Source organism: Puntigrus tetrazona, unplaced genomic scaffold, assembly GCF_018831695.1.
Source record: "Puntigrus tetrazona isolate hp1 unplaced genomic scaffold, ASM1883169v1 S000000079, whole genome shotgun sequence".
Classification (NCBI taxonomy): Eukaryota; Metazoa; Chordata; class Actinopteri; order Cypriniformes; family Cyprinidae; genus Puntigrus; species Puntigrus tetrazona.
This window is the reverse complement of record NW_025047756.1, coordinates 152,501-178,885: the sequence shown is the minus strand read 5'-3', so window position 1 is coordinate 178,885 and position 26,385 is coordinate 152,501. Positions and strand designations below refer to the sequence as shown.

General features: G+C 41.4%; 4 protein-coding genes across 8 annotated transcripts; 1 reads left to right on the top strand and 3 right to left on the bottom strand.

Moving 5' to 3' along the window:
* Positions 1–2,604, bottom strand: zgc:153913 (carboxypeptidase N subunit 2). Of its 4 annotated transcripts, none has more exons than XM_043229735.1 (2): positions 2,423–2,557; positions 1–1,900 (listed from the first exon to the last, which is right to left on the bottom strand). In XM_043229735.1, exon 2 carries the CDS (start codon positions 1,893–1,895, stop codon positions 378–380), a length of 1,518 nt encoding a protein of 505 aa, XP_043085670.1. In that variant the 5' UTR covers positions 1,896–1,900; positions 2,423–2,557; the 3' UTR covers positions 1–377. The 4 variants fall into 4 exon arrangements, with proteins under 4 accessions (XP_043085670.1, XP_043085667.1, XP_043085668.1 ...); XM_043229732.1 differs by having other exon boundaries at positions 2–1,900; positions 2,427–2,604; XM_043229733.1 differs by having other exon boundaries at positions 2–1,897; positions 2,427–2,604.
* Positions 2,605–3,462: 858 nt separating this feature from the next.
* cldn1 (claudin 1) lies at positions 3,463–6,172 on the top strand. The gene is made up of 4 exons (XM_043229737.1): positions 3,463–3,766; positions 5,146–5,310; positions 5,694–5,778; positions 5,863–6,172. Exons 1-4 carry the CDS (start codon positions 3,544–3,546, stop codon positions 6,017–6,019), a joined length of 630 nt encoding a protein of 209 aa, XP_043085672.1. The 5' UTR covers positions 3,463–3,543; the 3' UTR covers positions 6,020–6,172.
* A 5,367-nt stretch (positions 6,173–11,539) lies between these two features.
* On the bottom strand, positions 11,540–19,197 carry angptl1b (angiopoietin-like 1b). Its single transcript, XM_043229738.1, has 6 exons — positions 19,045–19,197; positions 18,823–18,896; positions 15,478–16,298; positions 14,367–14,560; positions 12,383–12,653; positions 11,540–11,862 (listed from the first exon to the last, which is right to left on the bottom strand). The coding sequence occupies exons 3-6, from the start codon at positions 16,265–16,267 to the stop codon at positions 11,675–11,677; spliced, it is 1,443 nt and encodes a 480-aa protein (XP_043085673.1). The 5' UTR covers positions 16,268–16,298; positions 18,823–18,896; positions 19,045–19,197; the 3' UTR covers positions 11,540–11,674.
* Positions 19,198–21,651: 2,454 nt separating this feature from the next.
* On the bottom strand, positions 21,652–23,633 carry igfbp1b (insulin-like growth factor binding protein 1b). Of its 2 annotated transcripts, none has more exons than XM_043229762.1 (4): positions 23,288–23,633; positions 23,066–23,208; positions 22,505–22,633; positions 21,652–22,314 (listed from the first exon to the last, which is right to left on the bottom strand). In XM_043229762.1, exons 1-4 carry the CDS (start codon positions 23,607–23,609, stop codon positions 22,195–22,197), a joined length of 714 nt encoding a protein of 237 aa, XP_043085697.1. In that variant the 5' UTR covers positions 23,610–23,633; the 3' UTR covers positions 21,652–22,194. The 2 variants fall into 2 exon arrangements, with proteins under 2 accessions (XP_043085697.1, XP_043085698.1); XM_043229763.1 differs by having other exon boundaries at positions 22,229–22,369.
* Between the last annotated feature and the right edge of the window lie 2,752 nt (positions 23,634–26,385).

The following is a 26,385-nucleotide window of genomic DNA, read 5'->3' as shown; positions in this document are numbered from 1 at the left end:
AGAGAGAGAGAGACAGAGAGAGAGAGAGAGAGAGAGAGAGAGAGAGAGAGAGAAAGAGAGAGAGAGAGAGGAAGAGGTAGAGGAGGAGTATGTTGTTCAGTCTTTTTAATGTGGATGCTATAAATTCCCTATGAATAAGTGTATTTCTGTCATAGAATATAAAGAGTAAAAAGTAATTATGACTTTATCTTAGAATTTTTTCTGGCAGTTGTGAATTTACAGGATTTCACAACTCTGTTAAAAACTCTAAATCACAAAAAGTAAACACACAATGGGCAGAAAATGTACTCTTTGGCTAATTGTGTGATGTTGGTGTGTTAAGAGTTTAGAAAAAGTACTTTAAGTATTTGTAAACACTTGTTAGCAAATCAAAGAATTCAGTGAAATGAAGTCCCATTAGAGGAATATTCAGGCACTGAACAGTTACTGAAGACACTTTTCTGTTTGTCTGCAAATTCAAAAAGGACATGAAACTTCTCGCTAGTGCATTTAGTGCATTTGCAGTGAAGGGATGTCACGCCTTTGACGTCTCTGAGTGAGCAACGGATCGCTCCATCATCGACGCCATCAACCAGGATCTCGGTAACGTTTGGGACGGAGGAGCCCTGAAACCCAGAGCTGGAGGTGTTCCTGCAGACCAGCTGCTCCTTGTCCACGGTCACCAGATGCTCTCCTCGAATAACCTCAGGAGCGTCACAGTAAACCCTGGTCAGATCCTCCACGTTCCTCCCGTTGTACTTCAGCCATTCAGAGAGGTACTGTAAGCCACAGTCACAGCGCCAGGGATTCCCGTGAAGCTGGACCACGCTCTGGAAGTCCAGGTCATTGAAGAAGTCCTGCGGGACGCTCTGCAGGCTGTTGGTGGACAAGTACAGCTGCTCCAGGTCGTGCTGATCCTTCAGGAGGTTCGCTTCCAGCGAGCTCAGTTTGTTTTTCTGCAGATGGATGGCTTTTAAACTAAACAGCCCATTGAAGACAGAGCCGGGCAATGCCGTAATCCGGTTCTCAGAGAGATCTATTTTTTTCAGCGAGATAAGGTTCTGAAAGAGATCTGAAGGGACTTCAGACAGTTGATTCTGAGACAAGTCCAGGTATGTTAAGTGATGCAGTTTGTGAAAAACATTGCTTGGAAGCTGTGCCAGAGCATTCTTCTTCAGGATCAGTTTGCGCACACCGGATGGGAACGTTTCGGCACTTAGGTTGCTGAGGCAATTGCTTCGAAGATTGAGCTCCTCCAGGTGATCCAAGTGACTGAAGATCCCTGCCGGAAGCTGCGAGATCGAGTTGGCCTGCAGCGAGAGTGATCTCAGGAGAGAGTTGTTCTGGAAGACGTCCACCGAGATGGAGCTGATGTGGTTGAAGGACAGGTCGAGCTCCTGCAGGTTGTGGAGACGATGGAAGAGATGCCTGGGCAAATACGACAACATGTTCCCCCTCAGCTGCAGCATCTCCAGTTCGTGCAAAGAGTGGAAAACACCAGCCTCCAGAGCGCTGATCTTATTGTTGTTGAGAAGCAGTCTCGTGAGCTTGGCCAGCGAGCTGAAGGTCTGCACGTCAAAACTCAACCAATAATAGGTTCCGCTGATCTCCAGCTCCTCCAGCTCCTGCAGGCGCTCGAAGGCGTCGTGAGAGATCGTCTTCACGAGGCTGTTGAGAACCACCAGCTTAGTAAGATTGAGGTTCTCTCTGAAGGAGCTGCCGCTTAGAAACGAGATGCCCGACGTCACTACGATCAGTTCTCTCACCTGCGAGGAGATGTTGAAAGGTAAAGCTTTCAGGGACTCGTCTGAGCAGACGACCTTCTCAGCGGAGAAGCACTGGCACAGATCAGGACAGAAATCACCGCAGTGAAGCTGAATCAGGACGAGAACAAGCGCTGCCCACTGTTTGCTCATGTCTTCTGGGAACAGAAAACACAGTTCAGTTTCAGTCGTGTCTGGGGTACATTTATGTCCCAAATAACTGGGTTTAAAGTTGGAATATTTAAGAACAGTTACATAATCACATTTGGGTTACACTTTGATAACCCACTTTAGGCAGTCTACTAACTATAAGTAACTACATATCAACTAATTCTCATTCATTCTAAACTACATGTCTACTAACTCTCAGAGTAGACTGTTAGGGTAGGTTTAAGGTTAGTAGTTGACATATACTTGACAGTTTTTATAGTCTGTATGTAGTATGTAGTGGACTCATCAGAATAAAGTGCTAGAAGATATGAAGCAGACAGTCTACTAATACTCTAATGACTGCTAGTTGACACGGAGTTACTGTTAGTAGAATGTCTAAAGTGGACTATCAAATAAAGTTTTACACACATGTGATGTCATTAAATTTACATTACGTTTTGATGATTGAAAGACAAACTATTAATAACAATTAGCAGATATTCATTTTTATATGTGAAAGCAGACATTACCTACCGCTCTGTTGTGTTCATGCAGCTTGAGTTGAAAAAAGCAAACTCCACTTTGACGTCGGTGGTTTTCAGATAAACTCTGAGTAAACTGACAGTCATTGGTCAGGTGTCTCTGTGACTTCAGCCACGGTTTAATGTTCTTTCACCTCCAAACAATGAGTGCATACATTCATTTTGGGCAAATATTTATCCATTTAGTTTAGTAGTGATAATTAATTCTCCTAAATCTGTTGATTATGTAGCTGTAAATACAGGATAGAGGGAGGTTTCATTCAACCCAATCCATAAGATTATAGATTGACCCAGAAATCCATCAAGACCAATCAGAACGCACTGACACAACCTTCACAATTTCCACACACTTGCAGTCTGTTTATGAACGTTTATAAAAGTATAATAATGAAAGTATAATAATGACAGGTCTCTTGTCACGTGCACAGTGTTTCTACCTCTATCAGTCTGTTCACAATAAGGCTCCACTTTTTTTCAAACAGCACATTTATTTACTTACATTAATTAACATAAACTATTAATGAGAATTAATCTTAAACCTTTATCCGTTATCTCAGTTAATGCTCATTTCATAATTTATTAATACATCATTAAAATTAAAAGTCAGATCTGTTAATATTAATGAATGAGCTGACATGAACTGAACATCAGCATTTATTTACTAACATTAACAGTGTTGAATATAGTTTGTTAATATTAATGTTAAATAATGAGACCTGCAGCTAACAGAATGTGTTTTTAGAAACGCTTAGTCCATTAATATTGATTTTTTTATTTACATTAATATTAATGTTTTTATCACTATTATTAGTAGTAGTATTTCCTAAAAAAAGTAACATTTAAAAACATAAGATAATGTATTTGTTGTAACGTTTTGAGACACGCGTGTTCTCTTTTAGAGAATGCTAAGCTGTAAAGAAACATTCAAAGAGAGTTTATGTCGTGTGAGAGCGTGTCGTGTTCAGTGCTCGGAGGAGGATCTTCAGGTGGAGCTTCAGCTCAGGAGAGGAGGAGGACGCTGGAGGAGCTTCATTCATTCGTGTGTCAGCGTCTCTCCTCGTATCTCTCTCTCTCTCTCCAGCGGCTCAGACTGTAACTTCTCTCCAGGAATGGCCAACGCAGGGCTGCAGATCCTCGGCTACACTTTGTCTTTTCTGGGTTTCCTTGGCCTCATCGCATCCACGGCCATGGCCGAGTGGAAGATGTCCTCATACGCCGGAGACAACATCATCACCGCGCAGGCCATGTATGAGGGGCTCTGGAGGTCCTGTGTGTATCAGAGCACCGGACAGATGCAGTGCAAAGTCTATGACTCCTTACTGCAGCTGCCAGGTACGAGCGTGTGTGTGTGTGTGTGTGTGTGTGTGTGTGTGTGTGTGTGACCCTCTTCTTGTTCCGACAAGTCAGGCGAATAGCGTGAATTCTTCAGCAGATGTTTAGTACAATCACTGAGACACCTCAGGAGGTAATTAAAAGTAAAGCAGGAGTTTTATTTGTGCTGAGAAAAACTAGACATGTTGTTCCTTTCCTCAGACATTATAATACAAGATATTTACACACTTTTCAGAGTCAAACAATATGTTTACTATTATGATTGACTTAAAATAATAAACTATAATAATACAGCATTTAGAATTAACTACAACTAAGAAATAACACTGGAATTTCCTTGCTGAAATGAAATATAAACCTGTAAAGCTACAATTGAAAATACAATACAGCGAAAAATATATTGTTTATTTTGTTCTCAACATACAAAAATAATTCAAAATGAAAACCGAACATAAAAACTACAATTACATTTAACAACACTCTCTTGCTTACTTTTGATTAAGCAGTGGGTTTACATTAGTTTAAGCTTTAATGTTTCTTTTCTTTGTCAGGTTTAAATGTTCACGAATAAGCTTATATCAGGACATGATGTGATGAGTTATGTTGTGATGTTTTTATGTGATATGATGTGATTTTTTCTTTGTGATGTGATGGGTTGTGATGTGTTGGGATGTTTTGTATGTGATTGATGTGATGTGATGTTTGTATGTGATGTGTTGTTGTGGTGTAATGTGATGTAATGTCATGCGATGTTGTGATGCCATGTGAAGTGACGGCTGTCTTTATCTTGACTGATGTCTTTGAAGGTATTCTTGTGATGACCAGCTGTCAAGAACTCTTTATAGTTTTTATATAGTCTATATATAAAAACTATAAGCTATATAGTCTTTATCGTTTGATCTGAGACTCCAGACCAGTCTGCTGATGTTGCTCTGATGTGAAGGAATGAACTCAATGACGTTCAGGACATATATGCTCTAGATGCAAGGATTTGATAGAAGTGCTTGCTGAACTGGGTCCTTGTGGCTGGTTTCCGGTTTGGGGAAGGAATAGCTTGTTATCTGCGTATCTTAAAGCTGACATGTTCAGAAATAGGTTTGAGTGGACTGAGAAAGAGTTTAGACAGAAGATTTAAAAGGAAGGGATGATACATGTGGACTGTAGAAGTAGCTTTCAGAGAATCTGTAGAGAAGCTGTTGCTGTAATCGTCTGTGAAGAAGGGTGGAAGAATGAATGTTTAGCTAAAAGGATGATAGTGAGTGGGCTTCTGAGCAAACCTGTTGCTAGATGACAGGATAAGAGCTCACTGATAAGGGAAGGGGGTGTGCTGTGATTTTGTGAGGGATGTGATGTTGTATGTGATGTGATGTGTGTCTCAGGAGAGGTTCAGGCGGGTCGTGGGTTCATGATCACCTCCATCTTCCTGTGTTGTGTTGGTCTGCTGGTCGCAGTCGTCGGCATGAAGTGCACCACCTGCCTGTCTGACAACAAAGAACAGAAGAACAAAGTGGCTGTGGCTGGAGGCGTCCTCTTCATTATTGCAGATATGTTGCTATTCACTCTTTGCAGGAAGATGAAAAAGAGCAACCGTTATCACATGGTTTGTGTGAGTGATGACGGTTGGTTTGTGGGAAATGCAAAGTTTGTTATTAATTATTATTTCTTTGTTATTTCAAATTATTTCAAATAACTTCTGTAGCTTACAGTTCCAGGCTTTGCAGTGAACAAGTAAGAATCTGTGTGTCACGGCACTGACTTAAACACAGCTAATGCTTAAAACCCAAATTCTCACAAACTCTTTTGAATGTTTTGAACTTGAGTAAACGAAGACAGAATTGTCATTTCTGCTAAACAAAGTCATTAATCAGTTGAAATAGGTTTGTTCACATACAGCATGTTTATGTCAGATCTCTTCTTATTTCTACAAGGGTTTGCGCTCTTGTTGCCACCAGCTGGTATGGAGAAAACATAAGAAAGCAGTTCTTCGATCCGTTTACTCCGACGAATTCAAAGTAAGCATTAGATGTTTCCTCTAGTGAAACACTGAACGCCGTGTCTAATGTCTGGATTCATACTGAAGTTGTTTGTGCACACAGATATGAGTTCGGGAAGGCTCTGTACGTGGGCTGGGGTTCTGCGGCTCTGACCCTCATCGGTGGGATCATGCTCTGCTGTAATTGTGGGAGTAAAGCTGCTGGGAAATCCTACCCACCTCCTCGTGTCGCCGGACGCCCGGGAACTGACCGCGTGTGAAAGCAGTCACTAACAGCATCTCTGTCCCCAGCGACAGGACAAGCAGCTTCCACCACTTCAGTTGTTTTATTACCAAACCCAAAAAAAGGACTTGATCTGCTCTATCTATGTGTGTCTTTTTCAATATTCAATAAAACTGTTTTGATAAATACACTTTTTGCAGTGATGTTATTGAAAAATCCATTATACAGTAATAACTCTTCCTGGCAGACTGAAAGCTTTTAATGCTAAGAGGAGAACTGCATCGCATCAAAGGGATGATGGACGTCAGGACCAGGACATTAAAAATGGGATGTGGATGGGTCTTAAAGCATCAGTGACCCAAAACACACGGCCAAGACAAGAAGGAGAGTCTCAAGAAGAAGCACATGTCCGGGTTTGAGTTACCAAACACCTTCATCAAACCATGCTGACTTTGAGAAGAGAAACTACAAGAAAGCTCTGTAATGGCCAGGGGTTTTGGCTCCAAGCACTGAAATGTTTTATAAAGAGAAAAATACTTAACTGACCATTAAAATTAAAATTAAAATCAATTTATAATGTTTTTAAAATGCGTTTTAAGTTATTGTTTTTTGTTGTTCTTCTTATTCTGTCTCTCACTGCTGAAATAAACCTTTTATTGAAATGATGACAATTTCTTTGTCGTTTGGGAAACGTACAAATAACGTCATCAGGGGATCAAATATTTTTTCACACTGTTAGAGAAACAAAGCAGCAGGTTTATATCCTACTGGCAGGCAGTCAAAGATAGCCTATGATCCACGTTTACTGACCAAACAATAAAAATGTGGTATGAAATCATGTCATCATCGTACATCCACACGATGGAGCCGAGTATTAATTAGATCCAGGATTTTAAGAATATCCCAAAACTGAAGTGTATGGAAACAGCTGATCTTGATGAAAGCTACAAGAATGCTACAAAGCATTTTCCCGTCAGTGTTTTCACTGGATATCAGCGTGTATGTTTGGTTGATAAGGGCTGGCTGTCATGTGTTTGGACACGCTCCGGGTTGAACCTGCGCAGACCTGCACCACATTCCTCACACGTTAAACATCAGAACTCAAGAACGGAGTTAGGAAGGAAATGTTCTCCAGCATCTTTCCATGGATGTGCTCATAACTCCAGAATGAAGGCAGGGAGACAGACGTGACTCGTGACTCACTAATAAACACACACCAGAAATTACAGCTTCCACGTGGAGAAGAACGGACGGACACGGTGTATGTCTGTCTGAAGCTCATAATACTGATCTGTCCATTACACTGACGAGACTCTGGTTTTATCAGAATCAAATCCTGAACTGTTCAGGCCAGATAACTTTCAGGTTTCTCACACCTCTGGTGTCTGGTGAGGGAACTGGGAATAATTCAATAAAACAAGAACATGGTGTCAAAGGAAATCATTCCCTCTTACTGTTTGACTGAAAGTACATTAAAAAAAGGCTAAGAGATAAAACACGAATAAATAAATATGATCACGTCTGGCAGCTTGACGAATAAACTGGAACTATCAGTATTACTCAGCATTATCATGAGAGATGAAATTCCTGACAGTTTAGAATTAGCATCAGAATTGAGAAGTTTGGACTTCATGAACACAAGATATTAATCATGAACCATGTCAGATTCAATCTGTTTTAACAATTAGATCAAAATTACTTAATGTTTTGTGAGATGAAGATCCAGCATTTATTAATCCAGAGCTGTGTCTTCATCTGTCTCTTGAAGGTAGTGTTGGTCAGTAGATAGAGGATAGTATGGAGGTAAAGGAAGGTGTCTTCTCTCCTGATAGAACCAGCAGGCGGCGCTCTTTCTCCGGCTCTACATGACCATGATCTGTTGAACACTGAAGATCAGAAAAATTTAAATTTTTGAGTGAACTTTCCCTTTAAAGCATTGCATAGGAGGACTGAGATCCTGATACGTCTAATAGTCTTCCTTAGTTAGGTGCTTATATTTCCTCCATGAGACAGTGAGATATTCTCTTTTGCTTGTTCAGTGCAGTTTCTGACCCCCCAAAGATAAACTCTATATACAGCGTCACAATTAATGAACTGCACTGTTACAGAACTAAACGGAGTCACCTCAAACGTTCATTTAACAAACATCTCCTCACATAATAACAGCATCATGTTCTCTGTAAAGCACTAATTCTGATTGTCTTTGTGTGTCAACAAGCTTTCTGCCCACGACACCTTATCTGTGAACATCAACGCTCAGAGCATTTCACATTTGCTCAGGTTTCACTGGATTTGAATGTGAACGACTCTTTCTGAAGCTTCTGGAAATGCACTGAAGACATGCAAGGATGTTTAAGACTGATTCTTCTTCAGGGACAAAACAGGCAAGAAATGTTTGGTTTTTTGCCACTATCATGTTTATCAGGAGGTGTTTGCAGGAGAAGCACACGACGAGGAACCTACTCTTTAGCGCTCTTTAATGATCTACGGCACAAACAGTGACTTATATAGGACAAAGGAAATGACTTAATTAACAAGACACACCTGAACATAATAAGACAATCATCTGGAGAACACACAGAACACACGGGACACGAGAAACAACAGAGACGTCCTAAAACCTGAGTACAAAAAAATCATCATTCTGGAGTTATTTACTTTATTGTTTTTTATTACATCAGATATTTCTCATAAATATCTGGCATTCAAATAACGAATGCAAGAATGAAAACTTTGAGACAATTTTAAAACTAAAAATATATATTATTGGATGGCCATATTTCAAATAAAACACATTAAGTGAAATATATTATTGGTCTCATTTAGGTAAGAATGAATGAGGTACAGGAGGGATTGTCTTCATGAGAGAAGAAAACAAGTGCACCTGAAAACTGTCCTGTGCTTCTTTAGTAAAAAGCAAACACTTGATTTGTAAGATGTCTTGTTACACTTGTAAACATATGCAGTTAACCCTAACCATGTAGTAAGTACTTGTAGTTATATTACTCAGAACTAAACAAACGTATACTAACACTGAAACAAGGACTTCACGCATTACCAAGTGTTACAACAATTCTGTTATGAATTATCTTAATGAAAATGACACTTGTATTTAATTCAACCTTTGTATTAAAGTGAGTTGCTGTCACGTGTTTCCACAAAGAAGGAGTAAATGTAGAGATACTTTATTGAACATCAACATTCTTGCACTAATCATAATAAAATTAATCCGAGACAGAGAAAACAGGGCTTTAATGGAACGGAGACAAAAGAGATAATGAAAGGAGTTCTTTTCCACTCTCGGCTCACAGAAAGAGTCCCTTCAGACGTCCAGGACGACCGTGTGGTCTCCTCAGGTGAGCCAAAGATGTCACCTTCACCCACAAGCACCTCCAGTCACGAGCCGCTCCACAGAGCCACGCTTCAGCAGACTCACGCTACGCCAGCGCTGAAAGAAGGCTTCTCCTTCAGGACGAGAAACCAGGGCAGTTTCTGGAAACGCTGGATCACACTGGCTCCCTGTGCTCTTCAGGGATGTGCTGATGCAACCGGCACGTTTATGTTAATTTGAGGTTTACATGTATGCGGGTCTATACGCTGTGACAACGACTTACAGTATGAGCTGAATACAGACAAGAGGAACAAAAGAATCATTACTGCTGCGAATGAATGAAAATGTGAAGTGTGCTCTAAACATTTCATCTGCTGGACCAGAAGAAAGATTCACATCTACAGACCAGAAGACCAGGAGTGACTCTTTTTATGCCAGACCGGAGAAAACCTGCTCAAAACGACCAAAAACACACACAGCGCCGCAGAGCAAGTGCCCAGAGCTCTCTCTAGTCATTCTAGAAAAAACATTGGAATGAAAAAAGACAAATTTAAGAGCAGAAGCTATAAACCCTTTTCTGATTTTTTTTTCTCCATTTATATGGTAATAAACACTTTATAAAGCCATTAAAGTTGTAGCGGTGGCGTGTTATTGGTTCTTGGCTGTTTCTTTGTCATTTTGATCATCGGTTTGAGAAGAAGCTGTAAAATGCTTTCTCTGTGTGGACTGACTAAGTCTATTTGTACTTTTCCACTCTGTGTGTTTTTAGTAAGAAGTCTCTAAATCTTCAAGATGTTTCTCTGAGACTCTGGGAAAGATGTGGAGAATGACAGATGGATGGACTTTAATTTTGTGACCCTACTATAAAACAAACTTGGGTTATTCTTGCTCCATCTTAGCAGAACATTTTTCAGACCACAAACTGGCAATAATGCACGTCTGGTCGTTAATTTCATCGCTTCAGGTTTCCTTTTGAGTTATCGAGAGTTCATTTGCATTTCTGAAAGTCAGTTAATCAAAAACAGATGAAAAGAATGGTAAACTTTGATTCAAACGCCTTTCGTAACATGATTATAGCAGCAATGAAGTAACCAATCAACTTTAAAAGCAATAAATCTACAGACCCATGCACCGTTAAAGCAGAAGCTTTTATCCAAATCTAAAGACAGACAGAACATGTGCTTCAGCCGGTAGCTGGTCGGATGAAGGAGAAGGAAAAACACACAACAACCACAGACATCTGGCCCGTTTCCATCCAGCGGTTCTTCTTACCCACTTTCCCCATCAGCGCCGTCTGGAGCCCGGCAATGTGTTTCTCATCGTGCTCTTCTGCCCCAGAACGCCTAAAAACCACCAAAATAAACCTGAGGTGGGAGAAACTGTGGCTGTATTTCAACTAAATACGTGTTTGAACATTTCTAGAGTCTCTGTGTTTGATCAAAACGACAAAGCTGAATGAACTTCTGTAATAATTTGATCATTTGAACAAAGCGTCCAATGTTAAATCTAAATCTCGTTACATTATTTTCACACTGGAAGAAAACAAAATTACTGAATTAACCTAAATACATTCATTTATACCAAACTAAACTTCAGTAAAAGGATTTGTCAGTGTGGTGAGCAAAAATATTCTTACAACAAAAGAATTTTACTGACCTCCCTAGCAGATCATTTTATTAGTTTTAAGCCAAATGCACTTAATTTGGGTTTTTTTTGCTCTTGGAAACAGCTCATCTTATGTATTTGCTTATTTGCAAAATGCATTTTAAATTAAGAATTTTTATTATTTTGGAAAAAATACTACAACCTTCCTCAAAACTACTAAGATTTTGTTTTTTTAAGGTAACAATTAGATGCAATGCAGATGCTTTTATGACTTATTTCTAATCATGAAAAACTCTATCAAACATCTTGATGTGGACAACCTGATTTCACCACATCTCTGTTGACCCTGGAACAGCATTGTGTTTAACCAATCAGATCAGATTTGAAGAACAGTTTTATAGTTTTTGTGACTTTAGGCTTACAATCAGTGTTTGGTTCTGAACATCAGTGTCATTCATCTCTCATTAAATCTGATTTTAGACATCACTCATGGATGAGGTTGGGTTTAGGTGTAGACAAAGTCAACACTAAATTTTTGGATTAAAATGTTTGGATTAAAACATCTAACTCGTGCCTCTGGACATGGTTTGATAAAATGTGCTCAAAGCATGACACGGAGAAGACTGATATCATTTTAATTACAAAATGGTGATTACACATTCATCTGTAACTGTACATTCTTCATTTCTCTGTCATATCATTTATAAATTGTAATATTACTCATACAAACTGGTGCTAAAGTCAGTCAGCCGGGCTTCAGTCGATGGGTCTGATCATCATACGCACAGACTTCATGGAGTAAAACCCTCCTCCATAATCAGCCCAGAATATGCCGTCCTGAAAGCGGCTGCGATAGACTCCTCCGGAGTACCAGACGCCGTTCAGATTGACCTGACCGCAGCCGCTGTACCACCAGCCGCCCTTGTGGAAATGAGCGCAGTTACCTGAAAGACACTCGACTCAATTAATCTACACTGTATTGCCAAAAGCATTGGAAGGTTTGACTGTTTTAGTAATATCCATGAGTAAAAATCTTAAATGTTTAAGCATATATGATATTCTAGGCAATTGTGTACTAATTTTATAGCAACAGGACCCTTTTCCATTCTAACAAGACAATGTCTATAAGACAAGGCCTGAAAAGCAAGGATTGATTGAGTCAGTGAGGAAAACCTGCCTCTGCTGTGACTTTAAAGGCAGACCTTGAGACAAAAACTCATCACCAAACCCTAATGATATATAAGTGTATTCATTTCAGAAACTTCCAAAACTGGAAATTCATGGAAATGACTGAAGTAATCAAACCTATTCATTAGAAGGGGATGTCCCAATATTTTTGCCGATATAGTGTATCCTCACTTAAAAGCTTGACTTTTTGGCTGTGTATCAGTCTGAATGATGTACCACATGTGACCGAGTTTATAGTGAGATGCCATAAACACTCTCAGTGTATTGAGGGCTCACCTGAGAAGGCGTCGTTGTCGTGGTCCAGCGTGGTGAACTGTTTGCCGTTATGACTGGTCAGTGAATCCCCGGCGTTTCCCTGATAGGTTCCCAGACGCAGACGGTACGACTGGCTCTCGGGCTCTAGGTGGAAGCTGCTGTAGGCCGCGTAAACCTTCTTCCCCATCCAGTCCTCCAGCTCCACCAGCAGCTTGTAGTCCTCCTGTTTGCCCAGGTTATAGATGTTCTCCAGACCCAGCCAGTGCTCACCGTCCACGTCCCCAAAGCCTTTCTGGAGACATGAAAAAGAGAGCAGAACACAGTCACTGGAACACCTCATTGGCCTTTAAATACAGGCAATGCCAAGTAACTCCTGGCTTCTTTGAACAAGCTTTGGGCTGAAGACGAGGGACGTTTAAGACATCGCTGCTGATTTCAGCACATACTGCAGATGATTGTTATTATGTGACTGCAGCAGTAAGCATGCGTGAGTTTAGTTACAGCGCAAACACACCTGCAGCAGCTCATCGAGCGCTTTGGCTGGAACGTGTGTGACGTTTTAGGAGGTTTGCTGTGTGTGTGTGTGTGTGTGTGTGTGTGTGTGTGTGGGGCTCGGACTGAAAGAACCACTGACACACGGGCACGAGTGCAAGCAAAACAAACGAACGTGAGGCACAAATCCTGAGAAGCAGATCCAGCTGTTCAGGAGCTCCATCGTCTTCAGCTTCGTTACTAGTGTTTCTCTGAGTCTGATTCTCTAAAGGACTGCTAACTGAAGAAAATGTGCAAATTGCAGCTCATAGAGACACGGTCCAACTCGTAAACAATAATAGTCTGTATTGAGTGCTGCAGGGATGAGGTGTTTTTGTAGGCAAAACCTGGAAACCAGTTGCATTTTAGCACCTCCAGTTCCATCATTCTGAAGTCAGTGGGTTTTCTGAGTTTTTGGTTAAATGCCTGAAATGAGGTCTGTGTTGAACACAAGATCAGGATTTTCCATGTTTCATACAACATAAAATATACCTTGTGTTTTTATTGTCTTGAATTGTGTCTAAATGGCACTACAGATTTGTTGGATATAGAACTCTTTAATGCCAAACTCATCTAATCACTAATCAAACTACTCTTGCTCGGACTTGAAAGATTTGTTAAAAAGTTTGATGGTGGTGATGCTGAAGTCATGTGACTTTGGTGTAGTTCACTTATCGTTGTTTAGCTTTTCACTTCTGCCAACTGCCTAAAGTCATAGAGATTTAGTTCATTTGAGAAGAGTATCAGGATGAACAAGCAACTGTGAAAACTGTGAACTTGTGTTTTCAAGTGAAATATGCCACAAGTAGCACTAAAACATGAGCTCAATATGTGACCAGGGCTGTGCTTTTGTTATGTTAGTGCTGAGTTTGAGCTGTTTTGTTTCACAGGGTTTGTATTGTGTTAGAAGCTAGAGATGCAAAGCTGAGAAAAGAATGAAAGTTTTATTGTCTCTTGTGTTCATTTCAACTCATAACTGTAGTGATTTGTACATATAAGTATTTTGAGTTTTGCAGAAACATATGTAGAAGAATGTACAGTAGTCAACATCTGAAGTGCTTAAAAAATCATTAAAGTTGTCCTAATACAAGAACACATTTTGGTTTTAGGTTTTAGGACAACTTGAAAGGTTTTAATTGCTTCACTTCAAATTGCACTACTGCTTTTTTAATGGATGGCAAACAAAACATAGAACAATCAAAATCCTTTTGGTCATATATTCTGCAATAATCCAAAAGCCAAAGGAAAAATCTTTCTGGGTTTTTGTTAAATGAACCAGAGTGATGCAAAAATGCGTCATCACTGGAGCACTCTATTGCTTTTTAATATTCTCCAGAGACTGCACTGCTATTCCTGCCATGTGTTTTGTCTCTTTTTATTGGAATATTGTCATTTATCCGTCTCTCTAAAAGTCATCTGGTACTAAATCAATCAACAACGGCTTCAAAAGAGCGATTCATTGTGACATCACTACCTTATAGCTGTCCCAGTTTCTGAAGAAGTTGACAGATCCATCTTTCCTCCTCTGGATAAGCGTCCAGCCTCCTCTGTCCACGTCATGCTCACACCAGGCCTGTACAGGTGTCTCCGTCCCGTCCGGCTTCAGAAGATACGTCCCGCTGGTGGAGTGTCCAGCCTGCATCACCTGAAGACAGTCCCGAAAGGGACCTCCATACACCAACACACACAATTAAGTGAACACACACCGCTGATGACAAACGAGCATCAACACAGCTCTTTAATTTTTGCATATGGGTAGCTGACCTATAAATGTGTCCAATGGTGTGACAGAAAAAAAAAACGGTAACACTGAAAATAAACCTCTCTCATGCTATTTGTAACTCTAATGAAGATATGTTTTTCACAAATGTGAATTTTATAGCCTACCATTCGATTCTGCATATATATTATTAATTTTAAGGCATGTTTTAATGTTACATTACCAACTGAGATCTGTTTACATTTATTGATGTTCTTCTAACCAACCCTTAACCCTAAATATAACTGATGGTAACGTTCTTAAAACAGTATAAATCATTGGTCTCAGACTCAATTCCTGCAGGGACACAGCTCTAGTTTAATTACAAACCTAATCAAACACACCTGATCCGGCTAATCAAGCTCTTCGGGATTAACTAGAAACTTCCAAACAGATGAGAATTGGAGAATTGGAGACCTCTGCTAACAAGTGTACTTATGATTGCCATAATAAATGAGATTATTTGATAACTAATGGTAGTTTGAAACATCAGTTTGTACAGCTAGAATAACTGGAAGAGAGAAACGCAAAAGCCTTACACGTTCAAGTAACAAAGACAAAGACAAAAAAAAAACAAAATAAAAAATCTATTCAAAATATAATATGAATGGGCCCAATCTTAGCACCTGTTTATGTCACTTCTGTATCAGGTCTGATGGAGTCAAACTGACTAGGTGGCACTGTCACAAAAAAACTAGGGTCCTAGAAATCCAGTCCTGACACAGCAGCCTCTGGTATTTCAGGATAATTCTATTGCTTAAATGTGACTTATTCTTTAATTGCAATTTGTTTTGTGTGTGTATGAGCTGTGTGACGGCTTCATTACCCTCCAGGCTGACGTTACCCTGAAGAGAACCTCCCGTCGGTGCCGGAGCTGTTCTGGGGCTCCTGTCCTCTGAAAAGGGCCAGCCTTGACTCCTCTGGATCTCGTTGGAGAAGCGAGGCACGTACACCGGGATGTTCTCAGGCACGACCTGCACAAGAGGTGGAGGCAGCGGCTCTCGGCGGTGATTCCTGTACACCTGCAGGCATCGCTCCTCCAAGGCCGCGATCAGCAGCGACTGGTTGTTGACCAGCGTGGCCAGCGCGGAGAAGCGCACCTCCAGCTCCCTGTAGAGGGCGGACAGCCGCAGGGCCTCGGCCGTGCTGTTGAGGATCCGTCCCTCCAGCTGAGCCAGCTCCAGCGAGTTATCACGCTTGCGAATGATTTCATGCAGCAGCTGCATGTACAGCTGGGTGACCCGGGAGTTCATGTTGCGCGACTCTTTGCGTAAAAGTTTCATTTCGTTAACCATGTTTCCATCCACATCTACGATCATCCGCAGCGTGTCCATTTCACGTCTCTGCTTGGTCAGGAGCTCCCGGACGTCAGCTATATCCGACTGCACCACGCGCTCTCTATCTGGCAGAGAAGGGCCCTGGCTGGCACAGATCGGCCCCGTGATCTTCTGCTCTGGGACCAAGAATGTATAAGAGCACTTTCTTGGGGCCCCATCGGCTGTGTCCTCTACCAGTCTCCGCTTTCGGCTCAGGACGGGCCCTTTGTGTGCACTCTTGCTCCGTTCACAAGTGAGGACGCACAGAAGAGTGCAGAAGATCCAGGCCTGAGGACTCATAGCAGCAGAAAGGAGATCTGACCCATGAACCCTGAGACAAAACAACAGCAGAGATTTTAACAGCAGTCTAACTGTGGATTTTTTTTTCCTTTTGAATTGTTTCATTTCAATCTGATTTTAGAGCCCTATATAATCACAAGCTATATTTTGCTCATGGGCTGCTTTAGTTTTGTTGGACCTGAGTGTGGCATGTGATACCATTGACCGTTATATTCCTCACTAACGTCACACAGTAGGTATCTAGGGCACTGCACAGTGTTTGCCTCTTACTTTGAGAACAGAAAACTTTTTTGTACATTTTGGAATTTTTTTCTATTGTGTGACGTGCCTCAAGGATTCGTTTTGGGACCTTTATTAATTCCCCTTTATATAATTACTTATGGCAAAATTCTCCAAGAAAGTAATATTGATTATCACAATTATGTTAATTATCCCAGTTTTACCTTTCAGTAAGGTTTGGCACTACATTTTCATGCAATGTCTTGGACAGTAAACAATTTTAGCATGAAGATAATTTTAATGAAGATAAGATGAATATGATTTTTTTCCCTGTCCTAAAACTGAGTTTACGAAAGCCTTGGAGTGATCTTTGACCTCTTTGACATGATCTCCATTGCAAAACTAAAGCAGACTTACACTCATTAAGACTAGTGTAAGTCTGAATATGCTCAGGCACAAATGAGATCTGACTGCTGCGGTGGAATGCGTTATTTTTAGTTTTGCACACAGAGACATCTTTGCAGAAAATCAGAAGAACAACGCTCAAATGTTGTATGTGGCTGACATGCAGCGCTCAATTGATGACAGAATGTGTATTTTAACTACTTGTGTTAGGGGGTAGATTTCGGTGCCAGACTACATTCTGTGGTTTGTTTTCCTGTCAAGCTACACTTCACCTCACAGCTCAGGGTCAGGTGAGTTTGCTTTCCATCTCATTAGTGGCCCAATTTTTCCCTTCTATACACCTCAACCATGAAAGGTAGGGCTTCTCTATAAGAAACTGAGTAATTCCATATGGATAGGAGTGATTTAAAAGTGGAAACTCTTCTACAAAATGATTTATAGTTCATATATGTAATATGCAGAATTTTTGTGCTGAATGCTGCTTCACTTTTAAGAACTGGCTTTTAAACCTTTTGTTTTGCATCTTTAATGCAGCTTTACTTAGACATGTATTTAAAACCCATAGAATCACTGATCACCAGGCCTTTGTGAGAAATGAGAAAGGGAGAAGGTGATGTAGTTGCATGTTTTGGACGCGAGCAGGACTGCAGCTTTAAATAGAGCAGGACTAGCATGATTGATGATTCAGTCACAATGTTACAAACACTGAGCAGCATTATTCCTGTGGTTTGGTGAAAATGTTCAGGACTGGCTGCTTTAGTATTTTCCATTATATAAACTGCTTTGGCAGCAGTGAGTGTTCTTACACAAAGTCAAGAAAACAGAAGGAGTGAGGAAAGTGTTCTGTTACCATCTTGGGTCAAAGAAAATAAGTTAGGTCAAATTTTCTCAAACTTATTTCTCTGTCCTGGAGCAATAAATCACACGCTTCTTAGCTTATACGAATACACGAACTATTTAAACTATTTAAATGTTGCTCAGACATGAATAGATCAAGTTTCATGACGTTTCATTAAGGATGTTTGTAAACCTAGCTGCTGAATTAGGACAATCACTTATAAAATGGATTTGCAGGTTTGTGTGGATGTCAGTGGAACAGCACATGTGGGGAGGATATTATAAGACTGTTATAAGAATATGAACCAAATCAGCAAATTCAACATAAACACAGACTTTACATTTGACTGAACACTGATGGAAAATAAACTACAAAACAACACAAGTCTTTCAGAAGTTTTGAGGTGCCACTTTCTGTTAAATTTAACAATACTAGAATGCATACAGACTACCAAACAAAGACAAAGCATTGGAAAAAGTTACTCTGAGAAGAAGTAGTTGAGAGCTAGATGAAAAATCGGTGAGGTTTTAGTGGAAAATGCCAGATCGGATAATATTACATCCATCTGAAGTCTGTCCAAAACTCCCACAAAAACCAAGAGCCACTTTTCTTCTGATTTCTGAGGATCATGCGATGTGACAGTTTGTCTAGTAACACTTCAGCCTAGATTGAGGCTTGTACATAATAAACGTGTGCAGCTCACTTAGATGAATAGTACAAACATTTAATACTCATGCGTGCAATTTTTACTGTACCGTAATGCATTTCATTTTAATATAGCTGAATAAGTTGCCTTCCCTGTTCATTAAAGTTAATTTATGTACTTCATTGTTCAGTTTTTGAGATGTAAGATGACACTGATGCTGAAGCAGTTCTCCAAACTTCCACAACAAACAAAGGTAAAGACTTTTTCTATTTATTACAGTTATGATGCATGAACTGAATAAAGCTTGTGAATTAGTAAATATTTTACTTTTACTTGATAAGGTAGTTTAGATATGTAATATTTTAGTTCTTTTTCTATTACAAAAGTAAGAGAAGTATAAGCAGATCAGCTGTGTAACATCAGCAGAATAAAGTTCAAGTCACTGACCTCTGCGTTCTTTCTGTCCGTCTGCGGAAGTCTCTCCTTCTGCAGATGAGCGGCAGACGCCTGCCTCTTATACTCTGTGTGTGTGTGTGTGTGTGTGTGTGTGAGAGAGAGAGAGAGAGAGAGAGAGAGAGAGAGAGAGAGAGAGAGATCAAAAGTGGCTGAGTAAACTCCTGCCTTTATTGCTTTTCATTTCTCAGCAAAAATAATGAGAAAGAAACTGACCTGTTATGCCTCTTCATCATCTTCTTCTTTCAATAATAATAATGATAATGAGTTTATATGAGGAACGGAGTCCAGACCGACCTGCTACAGAACAAACAGGACAGTACTGGGTGAGAACATCCTGAGCTCAGAGGACCTGGTTTAATGACGATAACGATGTTTTTCATCTTTAATGACAGGAATGGGCTGCTTTCAGATACTTGTCCCATCATACACCTCCCTCTGCAAAATTCAGGACCTTTCAGACCTTTCTCTGCACAAACTCTTATGCCACAGCAAATTAACTTCAGGATTACTGTAGCTAACAGAAGCCTTGGTAATGCATACTTCAGAAGATCAAAACATTTAGAAACCTGAGGTCACACTTTTAAAGCACAAGAGCAGAATATATGTGTTATTACAACCCTAACTCTGCAAGTTCATCACAATCAACAAAACTTCACCGTTACCTTCAGTTTTATTAACTCTGTATGCAAGTCACTATATTTATCTTGAAATGTTATAAACAGCAGCTAATTATTTTTGGCTTATGGGGTATCCTACACAATGACTTATGGTCAAAAGCTTATGATCAAAAACGTCTCCAGGTTACGTATGTATCCATGCTTCCATGAGGGAACTGGACTCTGCATCACAACGCTTTGGGAACGCCCCCAGTGTGACCACGCTCTGAATCTGCTGTAGAATCTGTCCAATAGAAGGGTGTAAAAGGTGGAGGAAGCGTAAAAGACCAGGAAGCGCAAAAGCACATGTGGCAAAGCCGACATCAGCCTCATGTGAAGAAGAACTGCGCTGGCAGGGATACCAGAACTATGGCAACGTGTGGCATTTCGTTCCCTCAAGGAACCGTGGTTATATGTGTAACCTGGAGAAGTTCCTTTTCGGGAACTTCAAGATGCGTCACTTCGAGGGCCTCACAATTTCCAACTCCAGGCCCTGCTTGTGAGAGGAGTTCCCTCCGGACTGGATTCAGGTCTGAAAACCATATTCAGCCCGGCCAGAACAGGGCTACTAACAGTATGTGAACACCGTCTCGGCGCACTCTCTTCTGGGAGTAGAGCGATTGGGGGAAAGGCTGTACCACAGCGCCCAGTCCCAGCTGGAGTGAAGCAGAGGGGACATTGAACATTTTCTTGAGTCACAAAGAGGTCCACCTCTGCTTGAGAGTATGTTCTTCTCCATATCTGGAAGTGAAGCATCCATCCCCGGGTCTTTAAAGCACGTCTGCTCCCACATTCAGGTGCCCAGGAATGTAAAATGCTCTCAGTGAGAGGAACTTGTGCTGGGACAACAGGAGGATCTGGTTCGTCAGGGCGAGAATGCAGACCCCCCTGGTAGTTGATATAAGAGACCACAGCAGTGTTGTCGATGCGCACCATCACATGATGATCTCTCATGTCGGGGAAAAAGTGTTCAGTGCTCGAAACATGACCCGCATCTTCAGGAAGGGATGTGAAGGGTGGAAGGGTGAAGGGTCCACAGACCACGAGCTGAGCGGCCAGTCATGATTGCTGCTCTACCGGTGATAGATAACAGCACTGGGCTCTGATGCAAGAACCAAGGTTTCCTCCACATGTCTAGGACTTGCACACACCGTCGACCCTGATCATACGAAATGGATTACCCCAGGGAATACCCCTTCTGGTCTTTTTAGCCACCACTGTTGGGGTCTCATGTACAACATTTGCTTCCATCACTGGCGGAGCTAAATCAGCCAGTCGTCGATGTAGTACAGGATGCGAATGCCCTGCTAGTGCTGCATCCACTACATCCACTGATGGGAAGAACACAATATTGGTATGCTTTGCCCCCAAAACCTAGGAACTTCCTGTGATGTGGATTGACGGAGAGGAAGTAAGTCTTTTAGATCTATCACGACAAACCAGTCCTTGGACCTGATTTATATGATTATATGACTTGCCTCATCTCGAACTTCAGCTACTATTGGACACAGCCCTCCATCCTTCTCTGGAACTATGAAGTACTGGCTGTAGAACCCAGACTCTTCATGAGGTGGGACCACCATGATGACCTGCTTCCTCAAAAGAGTGTCTACTGCAGAGCATAGTGAGCGAGAGACACTCCAAACACAAACGGTGGAGATCACACAGCGTTCACAAAATGACTCACCCTCGCCATTTTGCCCTTGTCTTTGCTTGCCATATCCAACTTTAATTGTATGGGACAGGCAACAATAAAGACTCTTGGGATGTGAAAACTGAGTGAGTGTTCTGATTGACAGAAGGCTGACGCCGGCTTGTCGGATGTACTTTTTTGTTTTCTGGTCTCTGACATCACCCGCCTATGACGTCGCACCCCTCCATTGGACAGATTCTACTTAAGATTTAGAGCGTGGTAAAGCAGGGGGTGTCTCTAAAGCATTGTGATGCAGCACGAAGTTCCCGGAATTGCTGAACTCACAGCAGGTTAAATGTGAAGACTGATTTCATCAATATCTGACTGACAAGAACTTTTAATAATTGCAGTGGTAAAATAGTCTGTATGTGTGCTGTGAACACTGTATATCTGCTTAGATAATCTAATATGAATTTTACAATGAAAATTGTTCAAAAGTCTAATCATCTTCAAAATAATTCTTCAAAATAATTCAAACTGTACAATCTCTCACTTTATTGAAATAAACTCATGAAGTTATTTACATTACATTTATATGCAATAAAATAATAGTTTCAGAATAAATAGAGCAGCACTCTTAAATATGTTCAGGGAGTCCATAAAGACGTCATGTCTAATATGAGGTAGACATCTGGCTTAAATACATAGTCAAATAATATAGCAATTAAATCTGAGTTTACAGAAAACAAAACTGTTTTCACTGAATAATATCAGCATTCAAACAAGTTCCTCTGACGGAGATTATACTGCAGAGATGTTATAACTGAATTAAAAGTAGTCAGGAAAAACCACAGACTGATGAAGACTCATCAAAACATATCATATTGTTCAATAAACATCATCGTGGAGCGTATAGATTTCATCTGTGAGTTTATGAAGACCCAGATCTGGATCTCACTGAGGTGGAGTTTGAAAAACATTTTTCTAGTGTTTGTTTCAGTCTTTGTCAAAAACTAGTTCATAAATATTGAGCACATAGGAACCATATAGATAAGAATAAATATGGTGAGAAGTTCAGTGCGTGAGCTCCTGATGACACTGAGAGTCAGACACCAGGTCCTCACCGATCTTCTTCCCGCTCCAGGACGACACACACCAGCAGCGAGGAGCCAGGCCCAGCAGAGACGTCTCACACTGACAGAACACAGAAGAGTTAGTGTGCTGGGTCAGATCGGGGTCAGGGTCGGGTCTGGTCGGAGTCAGAACAGATCAGATCAGGGCCAGAGTCAGGTCAGGGTCCGATCAGATCGGGGTCAAGGTCAGGTCAGATCAGAGTCGAGGTAGATCAAGTCAGGTCAGATCGTGGTCAGGGTCAGATACGCACCTGCTTGGCCTTGTAGAATCCGTGCTTGTCACAGTTGGGCAGGTAAAAGCTGGTGAACTTCTCTCCTAATGTCTGCTGAGACTCAGCGATAATGTCTAGAGCCGCATTCAGCTCTGTGTGACACGGACCCTGAAAACACACAGAAACACACCTGGGTCAAACACACACACACACACACACACGGGACTGATGGAACACATGCCAAGTACACAAGCCAAAACTTGTGAGATCTACAAAAGATCTGTGTATTTAAATTACTTATCCATCCATTCTGATAAACACAGATTTATTTATTCAGCACTGATATCTGTAATAGCACTAATAAAATGAATGTTTTAAAAACATTTGTATCTTAAATGCATGTTAAATAAGTTTCTCACACACACACATATTACAGTTGTAGTTTGTTAACTGTAATAACTGTGTGACAAATGTATTAAATGTATTTTACATTTAAGTCAAAACTGTAATTGAATTGTGTGTAAATTTTTGATTGTGGGTGATAGGAATAGTTCAGCCAAAATCTTTCACAAACAGTTGTAAGCGTGTACAGCTCTGTACCTGCTGGATCAGTTTCTTCCGGATGGCGTTGACTTTGGCCTTGATGCTCTCTTGAGCCTCCGCTGCGTCCTGCGGGTCCAGGGGCCGGTTCAGACCCAGCAGATACTGCAGGGAGTCCTGGTCAGACGTGATGTCCAGCTCGTCTACAAACAACACAGACCTTTTACATCAAGAATCGCTCTACATGGTATTGTCTTGTAGCAGTGTGTTTGAAAAGGGCACCTGGTGTCCGGTGTTCCTCGGCGCAGACAGCCTGGCCCCGGGTCAGCGAGTGAAGCGGTCTGGGGTCATCGGGTCTGGGGACGCAGCGCAGGCCGGCGCCGCAGGGAGCCGTGTAAACGCCGCAGGACTCTCCTCTCCTGAGAGCGCAGGACACGCAGCAGCCGCAGCCCGGCTCTCGCAGCACCTCGGGACAGTCCGGGGACACGGCCGGACACGAGTCCAGCTGCTCCTGAGAACACGGAGCGCAGCGGATCACCGGCGACAGATCCGCCGGACGCAGCAGGACGCTCACCAACAACACCAACACACACGGCCTCCTCATAGCAGAGGCAGAATCTGCTCTCGGTCAGTGTGTGCCGTGCTTTTATACCCTCACATGATGACCTCAGAGGAGTTAATCATTGACCCGCCGCTCGCCTGCATTAATTAAACTGTTTTGAGCGCACAGGTTTGCTCTGGCTGTCAATATTTACTCTAGGACGAAGTGTGCAACATCTGTGACCCGTTTCACCAGCAGCAGGTTCATGATGCTGCTGTTTATCATCTGCACTCAGAAAAACACACAGAAGCGGTCACTAGGACAGCACCTCCTCAAAAGGCACTAATATGCATCATTTAGCAAAACAAACATAAATTTTAAGAGTTAAAATGTTAGGATGCACCTATGGGGAAAACGTGGTGCAAAGGTGAATCTTTTGAAAAGGTACCATTCCAGGCACAGCTTCTGCTTTTAGCCATATTTGTGACCCTGAACCACAAAACCAATCATATTTCTTACGATTTAGACTATCTGAAAGCTGAACATTTCTGAGGGTTGTCAATAATGTAACTTAACAGGATGCTAGAAGACATGGTTATGCGAGTATCTCTCAATAATGTGTTTTTGACCACACTTCGAGTTGGGTTACAAAAACAAGGTCATGTGGTCATTGCATAACTGGACGGGTTAATCTGAGGTCTTCAGCCATCATAACATGTTTGTCATGAGGTGCCTGCGCAGTAATTAAGAGCTCCAGGTGTAGTATTAGTCAGGGTTTGGACACTACACTCACTTGAGTGAGGACAACCGGTCAGTTTGAAGACATCGGACGCCAGAGATTTGTGATTCCAGTAGAATTAATAACTGAATCAAGCTTTAATGGGGAGTTCAAGCTTTGTTTGTCTACTCGAACAAACACAGTGTTCCTCAGGTTTGCTGTAGGTCCATCAGGGCCTATACATGCGCACACGCACACACACACCAAGCAAATCATTTACATCCCACCCACACGAGTCCAGCCATAGATTGTGCAAGAAAGAAAAACAGATGGAGAATTACACTTCAGAACAAATACATTTAAAAAAAAATTAGAAATGATGAGAGGTGAAGCGTTGTCTGTTGAAGCTGACCGTCTGAGGGATCTTCACTCAACGGTCAGCTCGTGTGCTGCGGCCTCCTCGATGTCCTTCATCAGACTGACCAGCCACTGGGGCAGATCCACCTGCTGAACGCCGTGATTAAAGCAATACATTAAAACAAGATAAAAGCAGCAAAATTAACCGTTTCGTAGAGCTAAAAATAGCTGGCTGAGGATGAGACCAGAAGCTAGACCCATAGGCCGAGTCCGTGTTTATGTCACAGTCCTGAGAAGTGAATGCTGTTGACTCGTTGTGTTAAGTGTGTTTCTCTATAAATGTTCGTTTGGTTGGAAACTCCAGCACCTCATGAGAGGATGACTTGCTTGCCTGTGCAGTAGGTGCCTGAAGGTCTTCTCTGGTCTGATGGACGCTCTGATCTCCAGACGCGAGCTCCAGAGACTCATCAGGCTCCTCCAGCTCGGAGATCGTATGTAAGGAGCTCATGAAGAACACAGTGAGCCTGTTCAACAGAACAGAGGCTTCAAACTAAAAAAAAAAAAAAAAACAATATATGGATGAAGTCAAAAACCCAGGGGGTAATGAAACTATCCTGAAATCATAAAGAAAAAAAATGAAGAATTAGAATTTCAAATATAATTCCTGAAAATGAAGTAGTTGGCATAATACGTTTTGGATGGCTGTGCAACATTCTCTTAAAAAACTGTATAAAAACATTTAAGAATCAGATGACAAAAAAGTGTGTTTCTAAGAACTTGCCATGAAGGGGGTTTAGTCTTGCTTCTATCTGGAAGAAATAGCTGAGATAATCCAGAAAGACTTTTCCAACAGATCCTCGGTTTAACAGGATCACGACCGTCTGAGCTGATGATCGCGGTCACCTGTGGACATCGTCAGACTCAGAAAAGAGAAGAAGAAGAAGAACCGCTGCATGCACTGGCCTGGATGAATGAAAACACAGAACATCAGTATTATGTTTGATGACTGATACAAGATACATTTACAAATAACCTTTTCTTCTGCGTTTCTTCTGCATTTAAACGTATCAGTGCATTTAGAATTGAATTAAATACCTGCAACATCACGTCATTAATCATTACTGAACACATTTAGTGAAGAGGATCTTAACTCTTTCCCTCGGGAGAATCCCCGCTTAGTGGACGAGGAAAGTTATGGACAGATTCTGACCGACTGAGCGAGTCTTCTTCATATACACACTATATACACCTCAATACAACACAATTATAACGTCTTTGTAGATTGTGTTTTATTTATCCCCGCCCCAAACAACTCTATAAGTTGTTACTTTTAGAACAGACTAACCATACCTAAATGCTGCTAGGGGAAAAATGTAAGCAATAAACCAACTTTATAGTAGATTGTAAGTGATCGAGGGCTGAGGTTGTTTCAGTTCTTCTCATTGCAAGGGTGCTGTCAGAAGTGTGCACTCATTCAACATAATCAATGACGTTTGAGAGTGAAAAGCCCATGAACGGATGAAACGACCTGACCGGCAATTTGGGAGACGACACTGGCATCTGAAGCAGACTCTGTCGCCTCGAGATGAACGATGGAGATAGTGAGCATGGCCCAGACATCACCAGAAGCACCACAGATAGAGGAAGAACTTAGCATAGTGCCAGGAAACTACAGGAACAACAGGAGAGTGATGGGATAACCAGACAGGGACCTCTAAAACTGATAAACATGGAAGCGTATCAGGATAGAGAGCGCTGAGACCA